Genomic DNA, 23,669 nt, shown 5'->3' on the forward strand with positions numbered 1-23,669 from the left:
GAGCAGCCTGAGTTGTGTGGACATTTGAAAGTGAACCCAGTGGAGCTCTGAACATCTAAGGAAGCCATTCATTGAGTGCATGGAAAAAGGTTTGAGTTAGTAAATAATTATTTTCCATCTTATCTCATTGTATCCATGAAGTGGGGGTGGATGAGGAAGTAGCTAAGTGCCCTTATTTGTGGTACAGCTTCAATCCTGACTTTGTCAGTTGTGCCCTGGGATCAAACACGCATGAAAATAAGAAACTGCCTTTGAGGATACCCAATTGCTTAGCAAGAAGCTGCTCTTTATTTATAAAGTGATAATGAGAGCATTTGTAGTGTTGCTCTGAAGTGCTGCTGATGTCCCTCAAGCAACTCAGATGGGAGCAGGGAGGTGGCAGTGAAACCTCTGGGATTTCCCCACCTTCCTGGCACCAGCAGTTCATGCAGTCCCCACTGAAGCACAGAAAACCAGGGTAAGTAAATCACCCTGAATTACCACTCATGTTTTCCTTTGGCTTTTGTTTTCTTTGCATTTCCCCTTTTCCTTTGCATTTCCCTGCCCTTCCCATTCCCTTTTCCCTTCCCTTTCCCATTTATTGATTGCAGAAGCAGCAGCAGTATTTTGAGGGCAGACGGATTACATGAGGCACTGGTGGCAGGCTGGGATTCTTTGAGCTTGTGGATTTTCCTGTTGCACCTCAGTATTCTTGGGGGAGACAGACAGAAAAATCCACTTTAATATCCAGCCTAAAATAACATAAGTAATTAATTTTCCAGCCTTAAATCTGCTTTTCCAGCCAAAGCAGCCTTGAGCATTAACAAGGGTGATATTGGGAGAGTAACCTGGTTGGGCAGCAGAGATTTCCCAATGCTTTACAGAGGGTTTCCCTGGGCAGGGCCCAGTGTGTCCTGCTTGGAGCCACTCAGGAGGTTGAGGGCATACAGGGCAGCAAACAGGGCTGCCACAGACTCAAAGGGTTTATCCCTAGGGACAGCTGATCCATCTTCCTGGAGCTGCACTCCACTCAGCTCCACCAGTTCCATGGTTAACATCTGTTCCTCCTTGTGTGGGAAGGAGAGCAGCCTGGCATCCACATGGAAAGGACTCCTTGTATAGGCCAGGTCTTGATCCAGGAGGTTTTCAACCTTTAAACAATAATAAAAAAAACTCAAAATCATTATTTTAATCAATTGTCAAGTTGTGACATTGCAATAGTGATGTTGCTAGAATTAAAATAGTCTGGCCCCCTTGAAAGGAGCCAGGTGTGATGTGTGTTCTCACCAGTTTCAGCTGTTGGGTCAGAATCTTCCTTTCCAAGGATTGCAGCAGCAGCCACAGTTGTTCATCCATTAACTCTGCAGAAACAAACTGGGTTTGGATCCAAAACATCACACCAAGCTTGGTAATGTGATGGGAGTGGTGAGCAGGATGGGAGAAAGTGAAGAGGGTGGGAAGGGTGATCATTTCTTGTAAAAAGTGCCCATAAGTTGGAAGTTCTTTGGATGCTTCAATAGAAATGATTTGTGCAGCCTGACTGTGAGAGTGATCTGGCTGTAACTCACAGAATCATGGAATATGGAGTTGGAAGGGACCTACAAGGATAATTGAAGTCCAGCTCCTGTCCCTGCACAGGACAACCCCAACAATCCCACTGTGTGCCTGAGTTGTGCACTGTTGTGACCCAGTTGTCCAAATTCTCCTGGAGCTCTGTCAGCCTTGGGGCTGTGACCATTCCCTGGGGAGTGTGTTCAGTGCCTGGGAACCCTCTGGGATAAGAACCTTTCCCTGATATCCAAGCTAACCCTCCCAGACACAGGTCCAGCCATTTGCTTGTGTCCTGTCTCTGGTCAGCAGAGCAGAGATTGGAGCTGGTCCTTGGGCAGAAGCTGTGACTGCACTTTGAGGGAGCAGGGAGGCCTGGGTGGGTGTGGAGGGGATTTCTCTCCTCTCCCCTCCATGGGACATGGATGTAGATTCCACTTGAGAAGTATGAGGTGTGAGAGAGGAAGGTTGGAGGGAATGGCAGGAATGGCAATCATCGCTGCCTTCGTTTCACTCCTAAATTCCTAAAACCTCACCATGCAAAGCATCAAGGATGTAGGTGATTCCTCCTGTCAGCTGATGTAGACGATCTCTTGGAGAATGCTGTAAGGTGCTGAACAGGTCTTTTAAGTCTGGGCTCTCAGTTTTCAGCTCATACCCATCATTTTGCTTAGGAATATCTTCCATCTGTGGGCACAAGGGAAAGAAATATCACGATCTGAGGACAGAGGCTGCAGCTTTTCCAGTACAGCAAGATGTGCTGGCTGAGGGAATTTTGGATGGACAGTTGTGGCACAGGAGAGGTGACTCAACAGACAGGAGGTGTGGTCCTGGATGTGTCTGTATTTTTAAACTGTGAGAGTAAGAAAAGCTTCACTTACTTTCTGTCTGAGCTCTTGAAGGAGGTTCTTATCACTCATCACCACTTTGATGGTGTTGAAGACAATGAACAGGATGTCAGGAGACAACTTGGAGAAAATTTGATAGCGGCATTCCACTTCACTCACTACGTCTTTTGCCTGTGGTTGATCTGCAAAGCAGAATGACACCAAATTTCTCATTTGAGTTCTAGGAGCTCATTATCAGCTCTAAACTAAGAGTTTGAAACAATTATATGAGTGTTTTTGAACCAATCCTGAATTTGGGCAGTTGTGATGTCTCAGAGTAGAGGCAATTCACTAGAGGTGATTTGTTTTATGCTGGGAGATTTCATCTTACCCAAAGCAGGTAAAAGTTCTGTAAGTGAAAGCTCTAAAATACATTACTTATGATCACCTATTTGAAGTAGGCAGTGTCCTCTTGGGAAATGAGCTATATCTGAAAGAGAATAAAAAGGAGAGTTTAGGGTCTTATATACCAGCCTTCTCAGTGATGGTCACCCACCCTCTTTTCTTGTTGTCTCTTTTCTTCTGAAAAATAAAAGAAACAAACAGAGCGAAGAATAAAAACAAGAAAAGAGAGAAAAAAGAAACCAAACTCTTCTCTCTGTGTCCTTTATGAATGGGAATTCTGCAGCTCCTGAAATATAGATATGAGGCTTCCTTCTTTCCTTTCTCTACTGAACCCTTCTCAAAGAGCATCTTTCCCCTGTAGCTCTTTGACCTTGCATGGGTTATCTGACCTCCTCCATTTAATTTCTGTCCCTCACACTTTCTCATCTCCTTGCACGCCAGCTGAGGGCAGAGTAGGGTTGAGTGATACTTCCTAAAATATTCTTCCTCTTCTGCTCTGTTTCTGGAAAGGAGGAGTTGGTAATTTTTGGAAGTTACTTACTCCATGCTCCATTTCTAATGACTAGTAGGATGGTCTTGAATGCCAGGGTGCAGCCCTCGGGTATGACTATGTCTTGGTTGCTCTCTCTGTTGCCCTGGTGAAGGAACACAACCAGTGAGAACACATTGTTGCAGGTGTTGGGGAAGGAAGGAGGGAAAAGCCAAACCTTTGCAGAGAATGTGGCATAAAATGTGGCCTTGAAGCCCCCATCTGCCTTGGTGGATTCCTTGTAGACAGTCTGCTCTGAGGCTTCAAGGATTTCGGTGACCAGGTGTAGATCAATGTCTGTTCTCAGTAGTTGTTGGATGAAGGAATGATCCATGTTGATTTTCCTGAGAAAGAAGAATGTTAAGAAAGTTTCTGAAGCATTAAGAGCAGTTGGGGGAATGTGTTGGTTTTCCATGGCCTTGTTTTTGGTAGCAGGGGTCCACAGTGGTGGCTTCTGTGAGAAGCTTCCAGAAGCTTCCACCATGTCTGGCAGGGCCCATCCTTGATGGCTCTGAAGATGGACATGCTCTGGCCAAGCCTGGGCCAATTAGAGATGTTGATAACACCTCTGTCATACCATTCTTAAGAAGAAAATCAAAACAAATTGGGACACAGGTTTTTTCCTAGCCAGAGAAGAGGAGAAGGTGAGAATATGTGAAGGAAACAAAATGGAAACAGCAAGGCCAGTGGAGAAGGAGGGGCAGGAGGTGCTTCAGGCAGCAGAGCTGATTCCTCTGCAGGCTGTGGTGAATGCCACAGTGAAGCAGCTGTGCCCCTGCAGCTCCTGGAGATCCATGAGGATGCAGATATCCACCCACAGCCCCTGGGGGACGTGCCCATGCCAGAGCAGGTGGATGCCTGGAGGAGGCTGTGATGCAGTGGGAGACCCAGTGGAGAGAGGGGGCCCCTGCTCCCAAGCTGGAACAGCCTCTCCTTGGAGCACTGCAGCCCGTGGTGGGGTGCAGGACTCCACCCCTTGGAGGACTGGGAAAATGACCCACACCACAGCAGTTTTGGGAGGACTGTTGCCCATGGGAAGGACTCCTGTTGCATTAGTTTTGGCATAACTGGTGCTCTTGAGATTTGGAACTATGCTGGAGGAGTTAATGGAGAACTGTCTCCCATGGGAAGGGACTCCCATAGCTTAGCAGGGGAAGGGCTCCTCTCCCTGAGCAGCAGAAAAAAACCTTGGGTGACAAAGTGACCAAAACCCCCATGCCCATTATCTGGCACTGGTGGTTGAAGGGATGGAGGTGCTGGAGACAAAAAGGTGTTTTTAAAGGCTTAGTTCATTTCTCATTATCTTCTTTTGATTTTGTTACTAATAAACTCACTTTGTAGCTCTAAGTTGAGCCTGGTTTGCCCTTTAAGTATTTACTCAAGGCCCCTATCTCAACTCATGAGCCCTTCATATAATTTTTTCTCTCTCTTCTGACCAGCTGTAGCAGGAGAGAGAGAGTGAGGGACGTTTGTCAGTGCCTGGCATTTGGCCAGGGTCAAACCACAACCAGGATAAACCTGTAGAAGAGGAGGGTCTGGGGTGAACTTGTCACCCCATTCTCTGTCTAACCTGGCCTAGTTAGGGGAAATTCATGCTCTAAGGTCCTAATCTTGGTTTTTAGGCTGTTGAAAACCCATTGTTAACCTGGCATAGGTTGGAGGAGGCAGACTGGAGCATATGTGCTCCCTTTGTCATTCCTTACCTTTCTTTTTTTAGTGCCTCCAGTGACTGCAGTGAAATGCTCTTCTTATGTGCCTTGATAACAATCGCCTTGGACAAGGAGGCACCTCCTTGCAGATCTGCACTTGCAGGGTCAAATGCAATCCTGAGACCTCCATCACCTTGGTCAGTAATGGTTTTTGTGATAATAATCTGTCTGGAAACTTGAAGGGGGGACTCTGAAATAATTGCATGTGTTATCTTAAACAGGATTACACAGACTCAGCACAGTAAGTATATCACACATAGGAAAACTGATACTGTTTAGCAACAAATGGTTCCAAAATATTATCTATGGTATTTCTTAAATTCATACTGATAAATTTGGGCTTTACCTATGCTTTTATCATCTTGTCCAGGCAGCAGCACATCATCCAGTTTGAGCCCTGTTGGCTGGTAGTAGGGATATGGGTGGAATATGGTTTTTGATTTTCTCTTTTTTTTCAGTAGATAGAGGGGCCTGAAGTGCTCATTGTCTGCAATGCTCTCGACAGGGACCAGGTCCTTCCTTGGATCCATTTCTTTTGCTATGACTTTGGTGAATTTTTTAAACATTCTGCTGTGGCTGAGGTTTTGAAGCAAAGCCAAGTGGATTTGTCCTTTGGAAAAGAGGCAACACAGATTAGCCAAATTACTTGAAATACTAGCACAGAATCACAGAATGAACTAGGATGGAAAAGGCCTTTGAAGTCATCTATTCCAACCTATGACCTAACACTTTCTAATCAACTAAACCATGGTGCTGAGTGCCACGTCCTGTCTTTTTTAAACATGTGCAGGGATGATTACTCCAGCACCTCTCTGGTGGTGGAGACTATTCCTGTTACCAATCACCCTTTCAGTGAAGAATTTTTTCCTGATCTCTATGCTTAACTTCCCCATGCGCAGCTTAAGCACGATGTAACACAAAGTGTTACTCTAATTACTACAAAGTTTTCAAAATAATGACCGATATTACCCAGGCACAAGTTTCACAGCGTTGTTACAGGGAGTGTTTGGTGAGGAAGCAGCAGGGGCTGTGGGTTGTTTGGCCTCATCCTCTGTTACAGTTGTTAGTTGTTTCTATTGTTTCATCCCTTGGGTTGCCGTGGCGTGTTGGGTCCCAGACAAAAACCACAACACCTGAAGTTCACTGTAACAAGACTTAAGCTTTTTTATTCTTTTGTGAGCACGCTTAAATAGGGTGATTGATCTTTCCCGGGCTCACACAGGTGGTTGGTTACAATTTCTGTCATTCACTTTTTGACCAATGATACATCTGTAAGTAGGGTCCAATAGATGAGCTGGGATTTTCACCCAGGTACCTGCCTGCTTAACAGGCTGGCTAGGTATCAAATTGCATCTTTTAGAAAAGATGCAATATTCACTGCCACAATTCATACTTTTTCATTTAAAAATTAAAAATCTTAAATTTTTATTATAGAATTGTATAAGATTAGTGTTCCAAGTTGTTGTGTCTTGATATATCCTTGGAGTTGTGGTGTTTCTATTTAGAAACTGTTAACATAATAATTTTTAACTTGATACGTTACAGGCTTGATACTTAGTAACTATAACGTTACATTTCAACATTAAACAAGAGCCATTTAGTTCAAAACCATTAAAATTTTCAAAAACGAGAAACCATTTAACTTAAACCATTTCAAATAAGAAAATACATATTTCCTTTATTCCTTAATCCCCTTTGTTTTATTTAAAAATAATAAGCCATTTAACTTAAAACTGTTTCAATTAAGAACACACATGTTTCTATCTGTCCTTTCACCCCGTTTCTTTGTTTTTAGAAATTGGAACAGGAAGGAAACATGCACTTTTGAATTAACTCAATGTGGTGAGAGTTATAACTGCTGATGCGTTACAATACAATTTTAGTGTTTAATACTGCTGAGGAGTTTTCCTTTAAATGATAACTTAGGATAATTTTCTCCAGATAAGATTCTTCATGTTTATCCCAAAGGAAAAGGTTTTAGCTTTTGCAAAGCTAAAGTACTTGGTTTTATTTTTAGCTAAGAAATAACTGGGTTAATAATTTTTCTCCTTGTCAGTCAAATTTCAATCTGGCCACAATTGTAACAGACTGAGAAGGCTGTGATGGTAAACATTTCTTCTGCTTAGTCTAAATCTTAGATGGCCAGGGTTGAGACTTTAGACCAGGCAAAAATTTTCTATTATATTTTAAAACAAACCTTTAGTAAATTTTAAACATTGTAAACAGAATTTATAAGAGGTAGGTATTTTAGAAAACTTTGCAATTGTAGTTTGTCAGTTAAATATCTTTTACTAAACTAATCCACATAGATTTATTTTGTTGAACTTATAATATGAGTAAGCAAGATCTTTGAATTTTTCAGGATGGCTGATTGAGTATGATGCTATTACAATGTATATGAATAAAGTTAACAAACAGTCTACTGTGAACTTCAACATACACTTAAAAAATTGTAGACTATATTTGCCACTCTGATAAAATACTTTTTCAGCAACTGTAAAATAATTGATTTGTGAAATTTTGGTTTCAGTGAACAACAACAGCAATAAACTTTGCACTACAGATTTTAGGACACACTTGGCAAACTGCAACCCATATTTGCTCTATTGGCATGGTATTTTCACTGCAACTGTAAAAAACAGGCTAAGAAGACAAATATTAAATTAGTAAAGTTTGCAAAATATACAGGCTTTGGCAAAGTTAAATTGGAGGTGGGTGAAGCAGCTGTTGATTTCTGCTGAAGGTGAACATTGCTGTTTACAGCAGCTTGGTTGGTGGTGTTCTTTAATTTTCATTTTCACTGTCTTAAGACATGAGGCAAGTAGCATGTCGTTACATTTGTTGAGAAGACAGTTTGTTCTCTATTGCTGTCTTCTAGCTTTTCTATGTGTCTGGTGGTATCTTTTCAGATTAGCCTGTTTTTTACAGTCTCTATGAAGCTTTATTTTGGTAATTCTTTTCCTGCTGCTTTTTGCTTTGTGGGCATTCTGTAGGGGTTTTTCCCATACTCGAATTTCTGGTTCTGATGCTAGTGTAAGTGTTTGGATCCCACCCCCTAGCTGGGATGGTGGCTTTTCGTGTGATTGGGGCAGTTTGAAAATGTTACATAAACGCAGACATTCCCCTTTTATATCTGTGTATTTCTTCCCCCCCATAGCTTAGTGGAAGGTTAGTGGGTAGGTGTTTATTTCTTAGGGAGAGAATTTCCTGTTCCCACAGACCCTGAGTGTTAATTAAATTAGAGACTTGAAAATCTCCTCCCGCTACCCTTACAAACTTACAGTTCTCTGTTGCAGGTGTAGATAGGTTTGGAGGTGTGGTCAAAGGCTTGGTTTTGGAGATCACGGCAGGATCAAAGCGGTTGCTTGAAGCAGAAGCTGAGTTCGGAGCTCTGGTGTTTTTACTTCCTGGTTTGCTTACTTCCTGGTGGGCTTCCCAGTGTGTCGCAGGGCGTTTCTGATATGACCTCATCTCGGATTTCCCTTTCGGGGAGTTGTTGGCAGGGGTTTCCCATTGTAATCCCGGTCTGAAGCATGTTTTCTTGCCGAGCTGAAGACACACCCTTCAAAGGCTGGACTGGGGCTGGACCCCACTAATCTGAGGCTGGACCGTGACTGGGGGAATCACCCACCAAGGCTGTATAGAAGCAGGGGATACCTCCCACCAGGGCATGGTCAGAGTAGGAGGCACCAGGGCTGGAGGGGGCAGAGGCACACCCCACGAGGGAGGTTCGGTTTCTTTTTTCCCGCTGGTGGCCATGCAGTTACTGCCATCATGGGATTTTTCCCAGGCTTTTTCTTTTCCTGACACAAGGTCGCCACCATCTTGGGGTTTTTCCTTGGGCCGCCCCACGGTGATTTGGGATGGATTAGGGGTCTCCGAGTTGGGTACTAAGGGTTTGCTTGTCAGTGGAGTCTCTCTGCATGGAATAAGTACATTTTCTTCCATGCTGCTGCTAGATAAATTGACTTTTGTCTCCTTTAGAAACTTTAAGATAATTTCCCAGGTTTTTAAAGCTTTAATTGCATTTTTATCATCTTTTAAAGCAGCACTTAATATTTCTTCTCCAGTTTTAGTCCAATTATTTATATTAAATACAGTTTCATTAGTTAGTTCTATCTCTTCACCTTTTGTCCATGATATTAAATCAGAAAGCAATTCTTCTTCATAATGTATCTCCCACTCATCCAAAAATTGAACCCATACCTGGATGATTGAATGTTTCTCTGTGGAAATGTATCATCCCATGTTTTTCATAGCTCTCAGCTAAGATTTTATTCTCATTTCTTACCTGGACAATAATTTTCTTCCCGTCTCTTTTGGACATCTTTTCCTTGGCTCTTTTGGCCATAATTTCCTGCCTCTCTTTTTCTGGGCTTCTTCCTGTTTCTTGGACATACCTGACTCTGGGCCAAAATTTCCCGCCTCTTTTCGTGGGCGTTTCTCCCTAGCTCGCAGCTAGAAGTTCCTTTCTCGTCTTGCTGGGCGGATTTTGTCTGTCCCTGCTTTTCGCAGGTTTTGGCTGAAGTTGAAATCATGTAGGCTGGTCACTGGTTCTACAGTGGTTAGTTGTTTCTGTTGTTTTACCCCTTGGGCTGCCAGGGGGGTGCGGGGTCTGAGACAAAACCCACGACCCTTGTAGTTCACTGTAACAAGACTTAAACTTTTTTATTCTTTTGTGAGCACGCTCAGATAGGGTGATTGATCTTTCCCGGGCTCACACAGGTGGTTGGTTACAATTTCTATCATTCACTTTCCCAACCAATGATACATCGGCATTTAAGGTCCAATAGATTTTCACCCAGGTACCTGCCTGCTTAACAGGCTGGCTAGGTATCAAATTGCATATTTTAGAAAAGGTGCAGTGAGCTCCAGTTATGTTGCAGAGAGAGCACAGGTAGCACACTCCGAGGATGTTGATTTTAGGGGCAAATGTACCACAATATTGAGGGAAATCAGCCCAGTCGAGCTCCTTGGGCAGACCCTGTTGGTCTGCAGGGGAGAGCTGGTGGGTGTTTGAGGGTCAGAGAGAAATCCCTGTTTGTTTTCTAACACAGCTTGTTTTCATCAAAAATTTCAGTTGAATTTTTCTGGTGTTTTATGGGATGAAGATGGGGAATGGAAATTGAGCAATCCAGAATGTTTTGGGTGAGAAGGGACCATAAAGCTCATTCCATTCCCCTCCTTAACATGGTCGGGGACACCTTCCACTATCTCAGGTTGCTCCAAGCCCCGTCCAGCCTGGCCTTGGACATTGCCAGGGATGTGGGCTGGTCAGTGGCAGTGCCTGAGCACCCTCACACAGAGGAATTTCTTCCCAATATCCCATGTAACCCTACTTTCATTCCATTTGAATCATTCCACAGACAAATAGCCTTGTGTGCTCAATGTTAGAAGCACTTCCTTGTTCTTTCCCTTGGAATTCTGCAAGAAGAGAGGAAAACTAAACAAGAGCAGTGAAAGAGAGAGCTCCCACCAACCCTCTCCCGTACCCAAAGCTCCTGTACCCCCCCTCTTCCCTACCCAAATCTCTGGGATAATGCACTTGCCTGTTTGTGGGCCGGTGGGAGTTCAGAGCAAACCACGGAGCTGCTGAGGTGATGTGGCTTCTGGAGAGCAGCACAAATGGGAGAAGTTCTCTGGCTCTCTTCCAAAGGGGTGGAAATGTTTGCTAAGTACAGGAGTGGTGAGTTGCACAATAAGGTGGCACCCCCACAAACCCAGAGCATAGAGTAATTTAGTTTCTTTTACCTTCCTGACAAAAGGCTCCCCAAAGACAGCACCTGGGCAGGTGCAGCATTAGATCCAATCCTTGCTGGCAGATCTCTGTCTGTTCATACCAGATTTATTATTGCCCAGAATTATTCTCAGCTTTTTTTATTTGCCATCCTACTCCCCAGTTTTCAGTTCTCTCCAAACGGCTGTTACTTGCGTAACTCTTCCTTAGAAGGAAGGACACACGGAGCAGAGAAGAACGAAAATAAAAAGAGAATCTAAAGAAATATAAGGAAGGAAAGGCTTTGCCTGAACTCACACCAAGTAAGCCCCAATGCAAATACTCCACTGCAGAAGAGCCAGAAGCCACCCAAGAGGAGTAATTTGAAAAGGGCTCACGCTAACAACCTCCGTCCCCACACGCACAGTGTTCTCGTTTGTAGGGTCTTGAAGATCCAGTAACAATTCTTTGAGTGTGTACTGGTTTGAAAGCAAAACCAGTGGGAGACTCCAATTCAGAAATACAATTTAACAGGAAAAAAAGAGAAATAAAACACATGCAAGAGTACAAAAGAAAAACCTCTGACAAAGTCAGAATACAACCTGACACCCCACTAGTAAGGGTGGTGGGAGCAGTTCAGATTAAGTGGTCTTCTTGAATAGGGATTCTGTAGAAAGGTCTGGTAGGCCTTGTCCTCTAGAAAGCTGTGGGAAAAGTGCTACTTTGGTGTTCCAAGTCTCAGATTTTATGTAGGTAGGAAATGCTTTGCTCCTCCCACTGGGTGGAGCATCTCCAATGGGATGATGTAATTTTATCAGTCATACAGTGGGACTGGATGGCCCATGAACAGAAGCTATCTTCCTGGAGGAAGGATGGATCATGGAAAAGATAAAGAGACTGCCCCACCTGGTTTTTAACAGATGGCCCATTAGCAGAGGATATGTCCCACAGAGATAAGGATCACTGCCCCACCTGGATTCAACAGTTCATGAAGATGGTGATAGATAAAATATGTACTTTTGGGCAGATCTTCATATTGTGTAACCTAGGACAGGGTGCAGACAGATATGGAGCACAACAAGATTATGGATTACCCAGGCCACTTAGGCATGGTCTAACTTCTGGAATGTGTTGCAGGGACTGGTGGATAACTGAAACTTCTGCAAATGTAGAGGGTGAAGTTCCCCCACCCTCCCCAGAACCTGATGGTGAGCTGCGCCTCCTCATGGTTTGGGTGTGACAAGCCATAGCACATAATTGTTGCTGTCTTTCTGCCTTTCACTGCAGTGTAGGATTTCTTGGAGCTGGAATTCAGGTGGCAGATAGGATGTAAAAAGCTGAGTAGGATATACCAGCAACTGCTAGCAGTCATGGAATCATAAATCTTTTTTTGTAGACCTGGGAGAAAATTAAATGCTCTTAGAGAAATGCCTTGTCTCATCATGTGACCTCTTGAGCAGCCTGAGTTGTGTGGACATTTGAAAGCGATCCCAGTGGAGCTCTGAACATCTAAGGAAGCCATTCATTGAGTGCATGGAAAAAGGTTTGAGTTAGTAAATAATTATTTTCCATCTTATCTCATTGTATCCATGAAGTGGGGGTGGATGTGGAAGTAGCTAAGTGCACTTATTTGTGGTACAGCTTCAATCCTGACTTTGTCAGTTGTGCCCTGGGATCAAACACGCATGAAAATAAGAAACTGCCTTTGAGGATACCCAATTGCTTAGCAAGAAGCTGCTCTTTATTTATAAAGTGATAATGAGAGCATTGGATTGTTGCTCTGAAGTGCTGCAGATGTCCCTCAAGCAACTCAGGGAGATGGGAGCAGGGAGGTGTCAGTGAAACCTCTGGGATTTCCCCACCTTCCTGGCACCAGCAGTTCATGGAGTCCCCACTGAAGCAGAGAGGAACCAGGGACAGTGAATCACTGCTCATGTTTTCCTTTGGCTTTTGTTTTCTTTGCATTTCCCCTTTTCCTTTGCATTTCCCTGCCCTTCCCATTCCCTTTTTGCGGGAGACTCCTGGACTCTTTGAATCAGGGTGGACGCGAGGAGCAAGACTCAGACGCTCTGTAAATGCTAAAAGCTACAGTTGCAGTTTATTATAAGGGAGTCTGCTAGGAGCTGCTCGGCACAGCCACGTGCAGATTAAAGAGATAAAAAGGGGGAGAGAAAGAGAGAAGAAGGAGGGTATAGAGAGAGAGTAAAGAAGGTAAAGAGGGGAAGAGAAGAGGAAAAGAAAAGAGAAAAGAGAGGAAGAAGAGGAGAGGAGTAATGGGTTAAAAGGATATTGGGGTAAAGGGAGAGGGAGAGGAGAGCAGAAGTGGGAGAAGAAGAGCAAGGAGTAAAGATAGGAAGAGAAAGAGAGAAGAGAGTGACTTCCCGTTTGTAACACAATAAATCCACTTCCATCATGAATATTCTAATCCCTAAGAACCAATCTAATACAAAATACTAATTCTATAGCATTTACATGTAACCTATAGGAAATCTTACATTAGCATAGCATGTGACATTCTAAGCTCTAAGATCTAATCTTTGGGTGCGGGTCAGTCTTTTGTGTCTTTTGGCCTTGCCCTCTGGCCAAAAGCATTGTTTAATTAAGAGTGGATTAGCTTCATCCAGCCATCGTATTGTGTTTATGGTAATTCAGTAACTAGGGCTTTCCTGTTCTACCTTCCCCAACAATTCCCAGAATCTGAGCATTCATATTTGCAAGATTCCTCAGTTTCATCTTCTCCAACACCTTTTCCCTTCCCTTTCCCATTTATTGATTGCAGAAGCAGCAGCAGCATTTTGAGGGAAGCAGGATTACATGAGGCACTGGTGGCAGGCTTGGGATTCTTTGAGCTTGTGGATTTTCCTGTTGCACCTCAGTATTCTTGGCGGAGACAGACAGAAAAATCCACTTTGATATCCAACCTATCATAGTATCAATAATTAATTTTCCAGCCTTAAATTTGTATTTCCCATTCAAAGCAGCCTGGAGCATTAATAAGGATGATATTGGGAGAAAACCTGGTTGCTCAGCAGAGATTTCCTGAGGCTTTAGAGAGGCTTTCCCTGGATAGGGACAGGTACACCCTTCTCAAGCCATTCAGGAAGTACATGGCCACAAACAGGGCTGCCATGGCCTCGAAGGGTTTATCCCTAGGGACAGCTGATCCATCTTCCTGGAGCTGCACTCCACTCAGCTCCACCAGTTCCATGGTTAACATCTGTTCCTCCTTGTGTGGGAAGGAGAGCAGCCTGGCATCCACATGGAAATTGCACATATTATCCTCCAGGTCATGTTTCAGTATCTCTGCAACCTTTAAACAACAATAAAAAAAGCAAATTCATTATTTTAATCAGTTGTCAGATTTTGACATCACTATGGTGATGTTGCTAGAATTAAAATAGTCTGGCCCACTTGAAAGGAGCCAAGTGTGGTGTGTGTTCTCACCAGGTTCAGCTGTTGGTATAGAATATTCCTTTCCAAGGATTGCAGCAGCAGCCACAGCTGATCATCCATTAACTCTGCAGAAACAAACTGGGTTTGGATCCAAAACCTCCTGCCAATGTTAGTGGTGGGATGGGACTGGTGAGCAGGATGGGAGAGAGTGAAGAGGATGGGAAGGGTGATAATTTCTTATAGGAAATGCTTGTTTGGTCAAAGGTTGTTTAGATGTTTTAATAGAAATGATTTGTGCAGCCTGACTGTGAGAGTGATCTGGCTGTAGCTCACAGAATCATGGAATATGGAGTTGGAAGGGACCTACAAGGATAATTGAAGTCCAGCTCCTGTCCCTGCACAGGACAACTCCAACAATCCCACTGTGTGCCTGAGACAGTTGTCCAAACACTCCTGGAGCTCTGTCAGCCTTGGGGCTGTGACCATTCCCTGGGGAGTGTGTTCAGTGCCTGAGAACCCTCTGGGATAAGAACCTTTGCCTGATATCCAAGCTAACCCTCCCAGACACAGCTCCAGCCATTTGCTTGGGTCCTGTCTCTGGTCAGCAGAGCAGAGATTGGAGCTGGTCCTTGGGTAGAAGCTGTGACTGCACTTTGAGGGAGCAGGGAGGCCTGGGTGGGTGTGGAGGTGATTTCTTTCCTCTCCCCTCCATGGGACATGGATGTAGATTCCACTTGAGAAGTATGAGGTGTGAGAGAGGAAGGTAGGAGGGAATGGCAGGACTGGGAGTCATCCCTGCCTTGATTTCCCTCCTAAATTCCCAAAGCCTCACCATGCAAAGCATCAAGGGTGTAGGTGATTCCTTCTGCACACAGAAGGAAACAATCTCTTGGAAAATGCTGTAAGGTGCTGAACAGGTCTTTGAAGTCTGGGCTCTCAGTTTTCAGCTCATACCCATCATTTTGCTCAGGAATATCTTCCATCTGTAACATTAAGGGAAAGTAATGTCAGCATCTGAGAGCAGAGGCTGCAGCTTTTCCAGTACAAGAGGTGTGCTAAGTGAGGGAATTTTGGATGGACAGTTATTACACAGGAGAGGTGCGATAAGGGATGTGGTTCTGGATGTGTCTGTATTTATAAATTCTGGGAGTAAGAAAAGCTTCACTTACTTTCTGGCTGAGCTCTTGAAGAAGGTTCTTGTCTTTCATAACAGCTTTGATGGTGTTGAAGACGATGAGCAGGAGGTCAGGAGCCAACTTGGAGAAAATTTGAAAGCGGCATTCCGCTTCACCAATCACTTCTCCTAATTTTCCTTGTGAGGGACCTGCAAACCAGAACGAGACCAATTCTGTCACGTGAGTTCTAGGAGTTCATTAGCAGCTTTACACCCAGAGTATGAAACATTTGTATGAGTGTTTTTGAAGTGATATGGAAGTTGTGATGTCTCAGAGTAGAGGCAAAACACTCCAATTGATTTTTTTTTATGCTGCGAGATTCCATCTTACCAAAGCAGGTAAAAGTTGTGCAAGTGAAAGCTCTAAAATACATTACTTATAATCACCTCCTATTGTTTCCATCACCGTTCGTTCTGTTGGCAAATAACCCACCTCTGAAAGAGAATAAAAATGACAGTTTAAGGTCTTATATAACAGCCTTCCCAGTGAGGGTCACCCACTCTCTTTTCTCCTTATCTCCTTTCTTCTGAAAAAGAAAAGGAAGAGCAAAGAGGAAAAAAAGAGAAAATAAAGAAACCAAACTCTTCTCTCTGTGTCCTTTATGAATGGGAATTCTGCAGCTCCTGAAATAAAAATATGAAGCTTCCTTCTTTCCTTTCTCTACTGAACCCTCCTCAAAGAGCATCTTTCCCCCATAGCTCTTTGACCTTGCATGGGTTATTTGACCTCCCTCAGTTGATTTCTGTCCCTCACACTTTCTCATCTCCTTGCACACCAGCTGAGGGAAGAGAAGGGTTGAGTGATACTTCCTAAAATGTTCTTCCTCTTCTGCACTGTTTCTGGAATGGAGGAATTGGTCATTTCTGGAAGTTGCTTACCCCATTCTCCATCTCTAATGAGTAGTGGGATGGTCCTGAATGCCAGGGTGCAGCCCTTGGGTATGACTATGTCTTGGTTGCTCTCTCTGTTGCCCTGGTGAAGGAAAACAACCAGTGAGAGCATGTGGTTGCAGGTGTTGGGAAAGGAGGGAGGGAAAAGCCAAACCTTTGCAAAGAATGTGGCATAAAATGTGGCCTTGAAGCCCCCATCTGCCTTGGTGGATTCCTTGTAGACAGTCTCCTCTGAGGCTTCGAGGATTTCGGTGACCACGTATAGATTGATGTCTGTTCCCTGTAGCTGTCGGATGAATGAATGCTTCATGTTTATTTCTCTAGAAGAGAAAAAGTTTAGGAAGAGCTTGGAGCACCAGGAGCAGCTGATTAATCACGGTGGATGTGTTGGTTTTCCATGGCCTTGTTTTTGGTAGCAGGGGTCCACAGTGGTGGCTTCTGTGAGAAGCTTCCAGAAGCTTCCACCATGTCTGGCAGGGCCCATCCCTGATGGCTCTGAAGATGGACATGCTCTGGCCAAGCCTGGGCCAATTAGAGATGTTGATAACACCTCTGTGATACCATGCTTAAGAAGAAAATCAAAACAAATTGGGACACAGGTTTTTTCCTAGCCAGAGAAGAGGAGAAGGTGAGAATATGTGAAGGAAACAAAATGGAAACAGCAAGGCCTGTGGAGAAGGAGGGGCAGGAGGTGCTTCAGGCAGCAGAGCTGATTCCCCTGCAGGCTGTGGTGAATGCCACAGTGAAGCAGCTGTGCCCCTGCAGCTCCTGGAGATCCATGAGGATGCAGATATCCACCCACAGCCCCTGGGGGACGTGCCCATGCCAGAGCAGGTGGATGCCTGGAGGAGGCTGTGATGCAGTGGGAGACCCAGTGGAGAGAGGGGGCCCCTGCTCCCAAGCTGGAACAGCCTCTCCTTGGAGCACTGCAGCCCGTGGTGGGGTGCAGGACTCCACCCCTTGGAGGACTGGGAAAATGACCCACACCACAGCAGTTTTGGGAGGACTGTTGCCCATGGGAAGGACTCCTGTTGCATTAGTTTTGGCATAACTGGTGCTCTTGAGATTTGGAACTATGCTGGAGGAGTTAATGGAGAACTGTCTCCCATGGGAAGGGACCCCCATAGCTTAGCAGGGGAAGGGCTCCTCTCCCTGAGCAGCAGAAAAAAACCTTGGGTGACAAAGTGACCAAAACCCCCATGCCCATTATCTGGCACTGGTGGTTGAAGGGATGGAGGAATTTTTAAAGGCTTAGTTCATTTCTCATTATCTTCTTTTGATTTTGTTACTAATAAACTCACTTTGTAGCTCTAAGTTGAGCCTGGTTTGCCCTTTAAGTATTTACTCAAGGCCCCTATCTCAACTCATGAGCCCTTCATATAATTTTTTCTCTCTCTTCTGACCAGCTGTAGCAGGGGAGAGAGAGTGAGGGACGTTTGTCAGTGCCTGGCATTTGGCCAGGGTCAAACCACAACCAGGATAAACCTGTAGAAGAGGAGGGTCTGGGGTGAACTTGTCACCCCATTCTCTGTCTAACATGGCCTAGTTAGGGGAAATTCATGCTCTAAGGTCCTAATCTTGTTTTTAGGCTGTTGAAAACCCATTGCTAACTGGGTGCTGGAGGCTGGAGGAGGCTGACTGGAGCGTGTGTGCTCCCTTTGTCATTCCTTACCTTTCTTTTGTCAGTTCCTCCAGTGACTGCAGTGAAATGCTCTTCTTCTGTGGCTTGACAGAAAATGCCTTGGACAAGGAGGCACCTCCTTGCAGATCTGCACTTGCAGGGTCAAATGAAATGCTGAGACCTCCATCAACTTGGTCTGTGCTGGCTTTTCTGAGAGTAAATTGGCTGGAAACTTGAAGGAGGGACTCTGAAATAATTGCATGTGTTATCTTAAACAGGATTACACAGACTCAGCACAGTAAGTATATCACACATAGGAAAACTGATACTGTTTAGCAACAGATGGTTCCAAAATATTATCTATGGTATTTCTTAAATTCATATTGATAAATTTGGGCTTTACCTATGCTTTTACCATCTTGTCCAGGCAGCAGCACATCATGCAGTGTGAACCCTGTGTGCTGGTAGTAGGGAGCTGGGTGGAACACGTTTGTTGATTTTCTCTTTTTTTTCAGTAGACAGAGGGGCCTGAAGTGCTCATTGTCTGTGATGCTCTCAACAGGGACCAATTCTTTGCATGAATCCAATTTTACAATTGCTTTGGTGAGTTTTTTCAGCATTCTGCTGTGGCCAAGGTTTTGAAGCAAAACCAAAGAGATTTGTGCCTTGGGAAAGAGGCAACATAAATTAAGCCATATTGCTTAAAATAATAGCACAGAATCACAGACTTAACTAGGTTGGAAAAGACCTTTGAATTAATCTACTACAACCTATGACCTAACAGTTCTTCATCAACTAAACCATGGTGCTGAGTGCCACGTCCTGTCTTTTTTCAGACCATGTGCAGTCATGATCACTCCAGCACCTTTCTGGGCAGACAATTCCAGTGAGCCATCACCCTTTCATTGAAGAATTTTTTCCTGATGTCTATGCTAAACCTTCCCTTGCACAGCTTAAGCAGGACGTTGTAACAAAGTGTTACTTTAATTATTAAGAAGTTTTCAAAACAATGATCAATATTAACCTGGGACACAAGATTCACAGGGTTCATACAGGATCATTTGGAGAAAAAGCAGCAAGGGCTGTGGGTTGTTTGGCTGCGTCCTCCTTTGCTGGTGACATCCAGTTATGTTGCAGAGAGGACACATCTGGCACACACTGAGGATGCAGATTTTAGGGGCAAATGTGCCACAATATTGAGGGAAATCAGCCCAGTCGAGCTCCTTGGGCAGACCCTGTTGGTCTGCAGGGGAGAGCTGGTGGGTGTTTGAGGGTCAGAGAGAAATCCCTGTTTGTTTTCTGATCAAGCATATTTTTATCAAAAATTTCAGTTTAATTTTTCTGGTGTTTTACGGGATGAAGATGGGGAATGGAAATTGAGCAATCCAGAATGTTTTGGGTGAGAAGGGACCATAAAGCTCATTCCATTCCCCTCCTTAACATGGTCAGGGACACCTTCCACTGTCTCAGGTTGCTCCAAGCCCCGTCCAGCCTGGCCTTGGACACTGCCAGGGATGTGGGCTGGTCAGTGGCAGTGCCTGAGCACCCTCACACAGAGGAATTTCTTCCCAATATCCCATGTAACCCTACTTTCATTCCATTTGAATCATTCCACAGACAAATAGCCTTGTGTGCTCAATGTTAGTAGCACTTCCGAGCTCTCTCCATTGGAAATCGCCAAGAAGAGAGGAAAACTAAACAAGAGCACTGAAAGAGAGAGCTTCCACCCACCCTCTCCCCTACACGAAGCTCCTGCATAATGCACTTGCCTGTTTGTGGGCCGGTGGGTGTGCAGAGCAGACCACGGAGCTGCTGAGATGATGTGGCTTCTGGAGAGCAGCTGCACTGGGAGAAGTTCTCTGGGTCTCTTCCAAAGGGGTAGAAGTGTTTGCTAAGTATGGGAGTGGTGAGTTGCACAATAAGGTGGCACTCCCACAAACCCAGAGCAAAGAGTAAATTGATTTCTCTTACCTTGCTGACAATAGGCTCCCCAAAGCAACACCTGGGCTGGAGCAGCATTGTATCCAATCCCTGCTGGCAGATCTCTGTCTGTTCATACCAGATTTATTATTGCCCTGAACTATTCCCACCTTTTTTTATTTACCATCCTCCCTAGTGTTCATTTCTCTCCAAACAGCCGTTACTTGCGTAACTCTTCCTTAAGCAGAGTTTATTATATGGACTTTGGATAACACAAAATTCTACAGATGTAGGAGTTGTAAGACAATGCCATGAAGTGTCCGTCATCAGACTGGGCAGGAAGGTATCCCTGCCCCTGGCAGCAGGTGGGAGTGCATGGGCTTTAAGTCTCTTCAATCCAAACCATTCCATCATTGCATGACTCAACTTTGTAGAGCCAGGTAATGTTGCTCCTTTTTACAAATGGAGAAATGGACTCAGGAGTGGATATTGGCAAGAAATTCCTCTCTGTGAGGCTCATCAGGCCCTGGCACTGGTTACCCAGAGGGAGAGTGGAAGCTGTCCCTGCCTATGGCAGGAGGCAGGAATGGATGAGCCTTAAGGTGCCTTCCAGCACAAGGCATTCCATGTTTCCTGGATACATTGCCATGCTTGTATGACAGCAAAAGCCACCCATGTGAAGATTGCAGGAGGCAAGTGCAACTTTTTACCTAAATGCTGCACTTTTGTTAACTTCCGGGATGTGTTTCTGGGACTGGTGGATAATTTGAACTTCTACAGATGTAGAGGATGAAGTTCCCCCATCCTCCCCAGAATCTTGTGGGGAGCTGGGCCTCCTCATGGTTTGGGTGTGACAACCTGTAGCACATAATTGTTGCTATCTTGGTGTCTTTAACTGCAGTGTAGGATTTCTTGGAGCTGGAATTCATTTGGCAGAAAGGATGTAAAAATCCTAGTGGGATATACCAGCAACTGCTAGCAGTCATGGAATAATAAATATTTATTTTGTAGACCTAGGAGAAAGCAAAATCCTCATAGAGAAATGCCTTGCCTCAACGTGTGAACTCTTGAGCAGCCTGAGTTGCGTGGACGTTTGAAAGCGAACAGTGGAGCTCTGAACATCTAAGGCAGCCATTCACTGAGTGCATGGAAAAAGGTTTGAGTTAGTCAATAATTATTTTCCATTCTATCTCGTATGCATGAAGTGTGAGTGGATGAGGAAGTGACTAAATGCCCGTATGTCTTGACTTGCAAGGCAGGATGTAACCAAGTGTGTGTATTCTGTCGCGATCTGTTTAATCCAGGAGGGGCAGTGATCCTTATCTCTGTGGGAGATATCCTCTGTTAATGGGCCATCTGTTAAAACTAGGTGGGGCAGTCATCTTTATCTTTTCCACATTCCATCCTTCCTGGAGAAAGGTATCTTCTGTTAATGGGCCATTGAGTCCCACTGCATGACTGATAAAATTACATCATACCACATGGAGATGCTCCACCCAGGGGGAACAGACAAGCATTTCCTACCTAGATAAAAACTGAGATTTGAAAAACCCGGGCAGCATTTTTTCCACTGGATTGCAAACAAAACCTAGACCTTTCCACATCATCAGTGGATCTTCTGAGGAAAATTGAACCCTTCGACAGGAGCACTGCTTTGACAGAACCTCATCTGGCACTGCAGGAGGATGCAGCCACCATTTAAGTGTGCTGCTACAAACACGTGGAATGACTGATGGGGTGTCAGGTTGTATTCTCTAACTGTTTTGTTTTTTATTTTTTTTTGTTCAGTTGTTTTTTTTTTTTTTTTGTTTGTTTTTTTTTTGTTTTTTTTTTTGGTTTTTTGGTGGGTTTTTTTTCTGTTGTTGTTTGTTTTGGTTTGGTTTGTTTTCGTTTGGTTTGGGTTTTGTTTTTTGCTGGTTTTTTAATATAATATTATACTTTTACTTTAATATTTTCCTGGTAAAGAACTGTTATTCCTATTTCCATATCTTTGCCTGAAAGCCCCTTAATTTCAAAATTATAATAATTTGGACAGAGGGGATTTACATTTTCCATTTCAAGAGAGGCCCCTGCTTTTCTTAGCAGACACCTGTCTTTCAAACCAAGACACCTTATTTCTGGTACAGCTTCAATCCTGACTTTGTCAGTTGTGCCCTGGGACTGAAAACACATGAAAATTAGAAAATTATTTTGAAAACAGCAAATTGTGTAGCAAGAAGCGGCTTTTTATGTATAAAGTGATAATGAGAGTGTTTGTATTGTTGTTCTGAAGTGCTGCAGATGTCCCTCAAGCAACTCAAGGAGATGGGAGCAGGGAGGTGTCAGTGAAACCTCTGGGATTTCCCCACCTTCCTGGCACCAGCAGTTCATGGAGTCCCCACTGAAGCACAGAAAACCAGGGTAAGTAAATCACCCTGAATTACCACTCATGTTTTCCTTTGGCTTTTGTTTTCTTTGCATTTCCCCTTTTCCTTTGCATTTCCCTGCCCTTCCCATTCCCTTTTCCCTTCCCTTTCCCATTTATTAATTGCAGAAGCAGCAGCAGTATTTTGAGGGAAGCAGGATTACACGAGGCACTGGTGGCAGGCTTGGGATTCTTTGAGCTTGTGGATTTTCCTGTTGCACCTCAGTATTCTTGGGGGAGACAGACAGACAAATCCACTTTGATATCCAGCCTAAAATAACATAAGTAATTAATTTTCCAGCCTTAAATTTGTTTTTCCCAGCCAAAGCAGCCTTGAGCATTAACAAGGGTGATATTGGGAGAGTAACCTGGTTGGTCAGCAGGGATTTCCCAATGCTTTACAGAGGGTTTCCCTGAGGAGAGCCTGGTGTGTCCTACTTGGAGCCACTCAGGAGGTTGAGGGCATACAGGGCAGCAAACAGGGCTGCCACAGACTCAAAGGGTTGATCCCTAGGGACAGCTGATCCATCTTCCTGGAGCTGCACTCCACTCAGCTCCACCAGTTCCATGGTTAACATCTGTTCTTCCTTGTGTGGGAAGAAGAGCAGCCTGGCATCCACAACTAAAATTTTCCCCTTATCCAAGTCATGTTTCAAGAGGTTTTCAGCCTTCACAGCAACAACAAATAAAAGCAAAATTAGGATACCAATCAGCTGTCAAGTTGTGACATCATCATGGAAATGTTGTTATAAGTAACATAAGCCTGAATCTCCTTGAAAGGAGCCAAATGTGATGTGTATTCTCACCAGTTTCAGCTGTTGGGACAAAATGTTCCTTTCCAAGGTTTCCAGCAGCAGCTGATCGTCCATTTACTCTGCAGAAATAAACTGGGTTTGGATCCAAAACCTCACACCAAGCCTGGTAATGGGATAGGACAGGTGAGCAGGATGGGAGAGAGTGAAGAGGATGAGAAGGGTGATCATTTCTTATAGGAAATGCTTGTTTGGTCAAAGGTTCTTTGGATGCTTCAATAGAAATGATTTGTGCAGCCTGACTGTGAGAGTGATCTGGCTGTAACTCACAGAATCATGGAATATGGAGCTGGAAGGGACCTACAAGGATAATTGAAGTCCAGCTCCTGTCCCTGCACAGGACAACCCCAACAATCCCACTGTGTGCCTGAGTTGTGCACTGTTGTGACCCAGTTGTCCAAACACTCCTGGAGCTCTGTCAGCCTTGGGGCTGTGACCATTCCCTGGGGAGTGTGTTCAGTGCCTGAGAACCCTCTGGGATAAGAACCTTTCCCTGATATCCAAGCTAACCCTCCCAGACACAGGTCCAGCCATTTGCTTGTGTCCTGTCTCTGGTCAGCAGAGCAGAGATTGGAGCTGGACCTTGGGCAGAAGCTGTGACTGCACTTTGAGGGAGCAGGGAGGCCTGGGTGGGTGTGGAGGGGATTTCTCTCCTCTCCCCTCCATGGGACATGGATGTAGATTCCACTTGAGGAGGAGGAAGATTGAGAGAGGAAGGTAGGAGGGAATGGCAGGACTGGG

At 44.5% G+C, this 23,669-nt stretch overlaps 3 protein-coding genes across 3 annotated transcripts in view; all 3 read right to left on the reverse strand.

Moving 5' to 3' along the window:
* The window catches only part of LOC130263937 (uncharacterized), a 34,597-nt gene extending 14,753 nt beyond the window's left edge, over positions 1-19,844 (reverse strand). Inside the window, exon 1 of the mRNA XM_056511779.1 lies at positions 19,764-19,844. Within this exon, the coding sequence (XP_056367754.1) occupies positions 19,764-19,811 (48 nt within the window). The 5' untranslated portion in view covers positions 19,812-19,844. The remainder of the gene's footprint in view (positions 1-19,763) is intronic.
* Positions 266-10,614, reverse strand: LOC130264264 (gasdermin-A3-like). Its single transcript, XM_056512307.1, has 11 exons — positions 10,547-10,614; positions 8,279-10,421; positions 5,344-5,607; positions 4,992-5,187; positions 3,467-3,632; positions 3,301-3,394; positions 2,803-2,844; positions 2,409-2,557; positions 2,064-2,214; positions 1,267-1,340; positions 266-1,130 (listed from the first exon to the last, which is right to left on the reverse strand). The coding sequence occupies exons 3-11, from the start codon at positions 5,561-5,563 to the stop codon at positions 858-860; spliced, it is 1,365 nt and encodes a 454-aa protein (XP_056368282.1). The 5' UTR covers positions 5,564-5,607; positions 8,279-10,421; positions 10,547-10,614; the 3' UTR covers positions 266-857.
* LOC130264263 (gasdermin-A-like) lies at positions 12,433-18,457 on the reverse strand. The gene is made up of 10 exons (XM_056512306.1): positions 18,196-18,457; positions 17,844-18,039; positions 16,326-16,491; positions 16,160-16,253; positions 15,668-15,715; positions 15,276-15,430; positions 14,939-15,089; positions 14,158-14,231; positions 13,459-14,023; positions 12,433-12,717 (listed from the first exon to the last, which is right to left on the reverse strand). Exons 1-9 carry the CDS (start codon positions 18,410-18,412, stop codon positions 13,739-13,741), a joined length of 1,386 nt encoding a protein of 461 aa, XP_056368281.1. The 5' UTR covers positions 18,413-18,457; the 3' UTR covers positions 12,433-12,717; positions 13,459-13,738.
* Positions 19,845-23,669: the final 3,825 nt, after the last annotated feature.

The sequence above is a fragment of the Oenanthe melanoleuca genome, chromosome 27 (assembly GCF_029582105.1).
Source record: "Oenanthe melanoleuca isolate GR-GAL-2019-014 chromosome 27, OMel1.0, whole genome shotgun sequence".
NCBI lineage: Eukaryota > Metazoa > Chordata > Aves > Passeriformes > Muscicapidae > Oenanthe > Oenanthe melanoleuca.